The 8,139-nt window shown below is 34.1% G+C and overlaps 1 protein-coding gene across 1 annotated transcript in view; it reads left to right on the top strand.

Annotated features, from left to right (window-relative positions):
* ARL6IP6 (ADP ribosylation factor like GTPase 6 interacting protein 6) overlaps positions 1 to 8,139 on the top strand; it is a 50,501-nt gene that overhangs the window by 25,223 nt on the left and 17,139 nt on the right. Inside the window, exon 4 of the mRNA XM_012808969.2 lies at positions 2,040 to 2,108. Coding sequence (XP_012664423.1) covers positions 2,040 to 2,108 — 69 coding nt within the window. The remainder of the gene's footprint in view (positions 1 to 2,039; positions 2,109 to 8,139) is intronic.

Below are 8,139 nucleotides of genomic sequence, written 5' to 3' on the forward strand. Positions count from 1 at the left end.
ATAGCTTACTTTTGTATAGATTATACTTTGTTAAAACGGAGGACTCTATTAACTAATACTTATAGTGCAAATTATTAAATTAATTATAAGGCCAGTAGAACAATGGAACAAATGCTCAAAATAGTCACTATCATCTTTTATGTACTTTTAACAATGATGCAGTGTAGTTCAACATTAAGTATATACATATGGATGTACATATATACAATGCACCAATTTTTAGCCATTGTCCCAGCAGTGTGTGGTGTATGTATATAAATGAGAGGGGGGAGAAATTTTTGTCCTTGTCATAGAAAATTATTAAGAAGTCATAACATCTACTATTTAGGAACATGATATTACAGTAAAACAGGTTTTATAACCATTTGTTCAATTTATATATATTTTTCTTTAATACAGTAACTTCGAAGCTTTCACATAAAAAGTAATTGGTGAGATGTAGACCTAGAATTCTATTAACTAAAAATTTTACAGAGATGATCTATTTTTAAATCTCTTTGCTAATTGCCAAATTAGTGAACATCACATATACTTTAAGCCTTTTAGCTAGCTAAATATAAAGAGTTTGAATCAGTATGTCGGGTGAGGTCTGAGATTCTGAATTTCTCAGAAATTCCCAGGTGATGCTGATAATTGCTGGTTCTTGGCCTACTTGAATAGGAAGGCTTTAGACAAATAATCAGAAGACTTTCTGTAAGGGGCCAGATGGTAAATATTTTTAGCTTTGTGGGCCACACAGTCTCCGTCACAACTCCTCAGCTCTGCCACTTCAGCACCAAAGCAGCTATAGATGATGTATAAGAGAATAAACAAGACTATTCCAAAACTTTATTGACAGAAACAGTTAACAGGACAGGTGGGTCTTAGTTTGTCAACCCCTGCTTTAGGAAACTGATTTAAAATTAGGTATTGCTCATAAAAGATTTCTAATTTTTGGCCAAAGTATTTATCTCTATATAGATAGATATAGATATAAAAGCCAAGCCATGAGGGAACATTCATCTGTTCAGATAGTTCCATTCTAACTAGTTGATTTTGTAGTCTTAAGGATAAGATACATTTCAAAAGAATCAAAAAAAATTTTTTTTTTTGAAACAGAACCCCAAGCTGTTGCCCTGGGTAGAATGCCTTGGCGTCACAGCTCACAGCAACCTCCAACTCCTGGGCTTAAGCAATTCTCTTGCCTCAGCCTCCCGAGTAGCTGAGACTACAGGCACCCGCCACAGCACCTGGCTATTTTTTGGTTGTAGTTTAAATTGTTGTTTGGCAGGCCCGAGCTGGATTTGAACCCACCAGCTCTGGTGTATGTGGCTGGCGCCTTAGCTGCTTGAGCTACAGGTGCCGAGCCAGAATCACATTTTAATACTGAAAAAATTTAATATTACTTTACAGCTAATTGACAAATTTAGTTTACTGAACATCTGAGTTTTAATGGGTAAATGGTGATGAAGTAGTAGTAACGGAAGAACAACTCAAGGCTATTTGAAGAAGCAGAATGATCGATCATAAGTTGGGGATGTTTAAAAGTATAACAAAGTAAAAAAGACAGTTATAAACCTACTGTTTATTTTACTCACTTCTCTGAGTCTGCAAAAAGTGACTTCGATGCAATGTCTGGGAAATGTTTTTCAGGGTTAAGAAATATAGTAGGAGACATAAATTAGTGGCAAGGAAAATAATTTTAATTGAAATTTAAAAGTAGACATAAAGTTTTGTCAGAGTTGTTATGAACTCTGAGAAAAATGAGCTTCCTTTTACCAGGCTTGTATGAAGATACATCAAGTGCCAGCCCTGTAAAATTGCGAAGTTATAAAGAGGGCAACAGGAAGGTCAAGGAGAAGAGAGCCGGGAACAAAGCTAGCAAGTGTTAAAATAGCAAATCTCAGATTCATTGTAAAATGTGCCAAGGGCTGTGGAGTTTCAGATAAAAAGGAGAATGAGGCAGAATTGAATCATCCAAACTCAGATCCATCAGTGTATCTTCTCTGCTTTTTTCTGTAGCTTTTCCAGATGTACCGTGTGAACTCTTGATTTCTAAGGCCTTCACTTCCATTTCCACTAACAGATCACTTACAAGAAATTTCCTCTACTTCCTTCCTCTTCTTATTGTAAGTTACTTTATACCCCCACTCATTATCCATTCCTCTTATATTAGAGGATGAAGTGTCTTTCTTACTTACCAGACTTGATTTTACTTTTTGTGCTATAGGTCCTTCTACCCACTTCACACACCCCATTAATTTTTTTCAGAAGTCTTAAGTGTTTTCTTTTGTGTCCAGTCTTCCTGTAGGGATTTTTAAAACATTCAGCTTTCTTCTATAATAAAAAATACTCAAGCCTAGCTCTCCGGACCACATCTATATTTTAGAAGACTAGAGAAGAAAAAGAATAGTCCCTGCTTCCCCAGTGACTGCATTTGCTTCCACTGATGTATGGTCACTCCTACGCTGAATTTTTGAATTCATTGCAAGCCTATTAGTTATGAAGTTTAGTCTTTATTTGTACAGTCTGTTATTTATAATAGTTTATTGTCCCTTACTTTATAAAATGTTTTTTTTTCTTAACTCCTGTGATGTTATTCTCTCCTGTTTTTCTTTGTAGCTATTTCTCTCTTGGTTTTCATTGTATTTCCTGCTGCTTACTGAGAATTTTTACTGCAGTGTCCCACAAATATTCCAGTTTAACAAATCTAAAATTGACTTGATTGTTTTCCACTTCACACCAACCTGTTTCTTTTCATGGATTCCCTATCATGGTGAATTGTATTTCATCCAGCCAGTAACTCAACTGAGATATTGGCATCACCTTCATTTCTTTCTCCCTTAGTGACTCCAACTAGTCAAGGACCAAGCATAATGGGTGACATGTATTGTCTTCATGAGTGTGTGCTCAGTAAATTCTAGGCACTGCAGCATGTACTTGTTAATAATTATTTTATTTAGTTTTCAAAGAACACTAATGGCAGCCATTATTATCCTGATGTTAAAGATAGAGAATTAAATTTTCAGGTAGGTTAAAACAGTCCTGTAAATAGCAGAATCATGGTTAGACCCTGATGAAAAGATTTAGCTTTCTGGGTCTTTCACTCCAATCATACCAAACTATTAACATTAACCTTCCTATACTCTGTATTGTCTCTTATTACTGCACATGCAGTTAACTTGTTTGGAACTTAAAAACCTTATATTCAATTTTAATTGAGATCTTAGCTCTTCCTTAAAATTTCTTCTCTTCTTACGGTTTCCCTGTGGCTCAAAGGAGTAGGGCGCTGGCCCCATATGCCAGAGGAGGTGGTGAGTTCAAACCCAGCCCCGGCCAAAAACTGCAAAAAAAAATTTCTTCTGTTCTGCTAGCTGAATGGCTGCTTTATATTCTGGTAATGCTGTCTTTACAGGTTTAACACTAGGCCTACCATGTCACTAGATTTTGTAATCTTTGAGGGCGTTGCTGATTCTTACTCATTTATCTCTCTCCCATGTGTAATACAATGCCTGATAAAGAGTAATCATTCTGTAAATTTTATTAAGTGAAAAGGGAATTGAGAAAATTATAAAAAATGAAGAACTTCGGAATATATCTGTGTTATTTTTTCCTAAATGAGAGACATAGCAAAGACGTAAAATCAGGGATACATTCTTTTTGAAATTCCAACCCTTTTTAACACAGGTAGAGTTCATTGGAATACATGAATTTTCTTCTCCCTCAAGCAGTTCGTAATAAGTAATTTTTAGGACAAAAGGAGTTGCATAGTTTTGTATTTCTAAAAGAAACAATAAAGGAAATGTTTTGTAAGTAATTGAAATATTGTCTTGCTTAGTATTTTCTTTGAAATTTCAGGTTGAGAGATAAGAAGTTTTGATTCCAGAATAAGAACTTACTGAGAGTTGCTCCAAACAAGCTTATACAGCTTAAACTTCTTCAGGAATCAGAGATTCCTTAGGGAATCAGAAATAAAACATAGTTCAGATGTGTGAAAGGGGATTAGATGAGCTAGTTATAGCTCAGCCTTTCTCTTGTTGAGCTAGGTCAGACACAGAAACAAATAGCCAGTTGGTTCTTAATATGAGCCTTTAATGTAACTTTTTCATTCTAGCGAGTACTAAGAGCTTTCTACTTAAAGCATTAACAATTGGCAATGAAGATTACTGTTTTAAAGTGTGAAATTTCTGTCATAAAAGTGTTTTCAAAATGTGGGAAATGCATGTGAGGGAAAGGAAATACAGGGCTAAATATGGCATAGAGTGATAATTGTAAAAAGAATGAAGTCTGGTAATTGTCACTGTGGTACAGAGATTCAGTTCAGATCAACCAAGGCTAGCAAGTGTAAAAACAATAAACAAGCTGAAACACGAGGAGACCTGCTTGAATCTGTTATACCCTCTCCTAAATTAACAAAAAAAAAAAAAAAAAAAAAATTTATTTGGATTTTTGGCAGTGCTTAATATGTGGTTCAGGGTATGAAGGTAGTCACTTAAATTGCCAAAGTTATTGAATTCATTTGAATCTTAGTACTCTATCCCTAAAAAATGAAAACAATTAAGACACAATTCTTTATGATAACATTCAATTCCAAGTTTTTATTAAATATTAATATAAATAATACATTGCTAGGCATTGTGTTTCCACAGTGCAAAACCTGGCTATAAATAATGGGAGTCTAGGTTCTTTGGTGAATTATAAAAGGAGAAATGACTATGAACAAGTTAAAGCAGAAACATACTTATACAAATCTATAAATCTCCCTTGCCTTTCTTCCATCTACACCCCTTCCCCATGTTTGTTTGTATATAGTATTATTGTTTACTTTGTTTTAGTTTGAAGGGAGTCGAGGTGTTTTCCTTAGAATGAAAAGAGAATTGAGGTAGTAGATGGCTAAAAGAATTTTAAAAACTCTTCTGTAGCTAAACTTTCTTTTCTGTATTATGTATTTAACTAAGTTTTATTGATCATTTACTATGAGCCACACACTTGATCTTCATAACAACTTTGGGAGGGTAGATTCTATTTTTATTTACATTTTTTGGAAAAGAAAATTGAAGGTCAAAAAGGTCAAAGAAGTTTTGTATCTTCATACATCTTGTAAGAGGTAAGGCTGCCACTCAAACTCTAATGATAGAGCTTCAATTCTAAGAAACGTTCTGTTTTTGTTACAGAGTTCTCTGATTATTTTTCCATTTATTTTATAGACTCAAACAGTAGGCCTTATAATGTTGAATTAGTTTAAATTATATCATCTACTGATTTTTTTAGACCAGTGAACCTCCTTAATTAATTCCTTAGGACTATTTGTGTAGTTATACTCTTGCATCATTGTTCCAGTTTTAACTATAGGTCATATTGATCAATAACCAATTTTAATAGACAAGAGAAAAACTGTATATATAAAGTATGTAATATCTTTGAAATTTTTTTTTTTTTAATTCTGTCTCTGGAATAGTCATAGAAATTTAGAACTGGAAGGGGGCCTTAAATTCATCTGGTCCAGTCTTCTGCTTGATAAGCATGAAATCTTAAATATGAGTTCTATTTCTCGTTCTATCTTTTTCTTTTCTTTTTTTTTAGAGACAGTCTCACTTTATCACCTTTGGTAGAAGTAGAGTGTCGTAGCGTCACAGCTCACAGCAACTTCCAACTCCTGGGCTTAGGTGGTTCTCTTGCCTCAGCCTCCAAGTAGCTGGGATTGTAGGTGCCTGCCACAACTCCCAGCTATTTTTTTGTTGCAGTTTGGCCGGGGCCGGGTTTAAACCCACCACTCTCAGTATATGGGGCTGGCACCCTACCCACTGAGCCATAGGCACCGCCCTCATTCTGTCCTTTTCCTTTGACACCAGAATACCTCTTTGATTCAACAGTTCATTTCTATTATGTTTTAAAAATTATTTTTATTTTTTATTAAATCATAGCTGTGTACATTAATGCAGTCAAGGGGTACAGTGTGCTGGTTTTATATACAATTTGAAATATTTTCACCAAACTGGTTAACATAGCCTTCATGGCACTTTCTTAGTTATTGTGTTAAGGCATTTATATTCTACATTTAGAAAGATTCACATGTACCCTCGTAAGGTGGACCATAGATGTGGTCTTCTTAAATGTAGATAAAAACTTAACATCATTAAGGAAACTTGGACCTTATAACTGTTGTTTGCTCTGCTCACTTATATTTAATATCCATTTAACACAAAAGGATTTTGAGCAAAGGGGAATTTTAGAAAAATTAGTCTTTACAATGTGTTGAGGTATGCAGAGAGAATCTCAGCAACTTGTATAGAATTGCCTTGTGAATTGCTTTTTTCTGTCACATTCATATATGCAAATAATAATTGTAGCAATATCTCTGCAAATTGCCATGCCATTGTCAAAAAATTAAGTCTGTTTCAGGGTTCTTGTAAATTTTGAAATAAAATGGAAACTATTCAAAACATTTCAATTATATTGCTGTGAGACCATCAGATTATTTTCTTGTGTTTGTTTTTTCTTTCACCTCATTCAATAGTATAGTCCAAATTAGAAATCCATATGGCATGGCAGGAAAATCAAATTAAGTTGGCAGGGTCAGGTATTTTCTACTCATTCTTTAGCTTTGGCAGTATTAATTATGAATAATGCTGTAATTTTACTTATTTAGAATGGAAATTTAGTTTTTTGTCTGATTAAGTTTCATACATTAGAATGTTATTTTCGTTTTATATTTAGTTGACACATAATAATCATACCTCTTTATGGGATACAGAGTGATATTTTGATACATACAGTGTGTAATGGTCAAATCAGATAATTAGCATATTCATCATCTCAGACATTTATGTGTTGTGAACATTTAAAATCCCATTTTTTAGCTTGTTGAAAGTATACAATAAACTTCCTGTTGACCGTGTTTACCTACAATGGTAGAAAACACTAGAACTTATGCCTCCTAACCAAGTATAATTTTGTATTCATTAATCGGTCTTTCTCTACTCTCTCGTTTCTCTACCTTTTCCAACCACAATCATACTCTATTTCTATGAGCTCAGGATTTTTTTAGCTCCCACATATGAGTGAGAACATATGATATTAATCTCTTTGTGCATGACCTATTTCAACATTTATTATTGTTTTTGTGCCTGACTTCATTTTAGCATAGTATCTTCCGGGCCGATCTATGATGCTACAAATGACAAGATTTCATTCTTTTTTATGGTTGACTAGTATTCTGTTATCTATCTCTACCACATTTTCTTTATTTGTCTGTTGATGTACACTTAGGTTGATTCCTCATCTTAGTTATTATGACTAGTGCTGCAGTAGATGTGGGAATGTAGGTAGTTCTCTGGATAAATACCCAGAAATAGGATTGCTGGGTGTATGGCAGTTCTGTTTTTAGTTTTTTGAGAAACCTTACTATAATAATTTAAATTTCTACCACCATGTTAGGTTATTACATAGGTTTTAAGAAATATCATTTTGCTTTATTGATCTAAATTGCATAATTAAGGAAGGTGCTTCTCTCTTGATCATGTCTATCAGTTTCCTGAGATTATAGTCCTTTTCTTTTCTTTACCTTTCCTTCATGAAATTTTTTTAAATTAAATCATAGTAGTGTACATTAATACTATTATGGGGTATAGTGTACTGTCTCTACATACAATTTGAAATACTTTCATCCAACTGGTTGACATAACCTTCATGTCTTTTTCATAGTTATTGTGTTAAGACATTTATATTCTACATTTATAGAGATTCACATGTACCCTTATAGGATGAACCATAGGCATGATCCCACCAGTCACCCTTCCCCCTCCCCCCTCCCCTCCCCTCCCTCTCCCCAAATTCCTGGGCTAAAATTGGGTTATAGCTTTCCTATGAAAGCTATAAATAGTTTCATAGTAGGGCCTAGTACATTGGATACTTTTTCTTCCATTCTTGAGATAACTTTGCTAAAAAGAATATTTTCCACCTCCATCCATGTAAACATGAAGGAGATAAAGTCTCCATCTTTCTTAATGGCTGCTTGGTATTCCATGGTGTACATATACCACAATTTATTGATCCATTCATGGGTCGATGGTCACTTGGGCTTCTTCCATGACCTAGCAATTATGAATTGAGCTGCAGTGAACATTCTGATACAAATATCTTTATTGTAGTGTGATTTTT

This window comes from Otolemur garnettii, unplaced genomic scaffold, assembly GCF_000181295.1.
Source record: "Otolemur garnettii isolate 467f Iridium unplaced genomic scaffold, OtoGar3 scaffold00098, whole genome shotgun sequence".
Taxonomy (NCBI): Eukaryota; Metazoa; Chordata; class Mammalia; order Primates; family Galagidae; genus Otolemur; species Otolemur garnettii.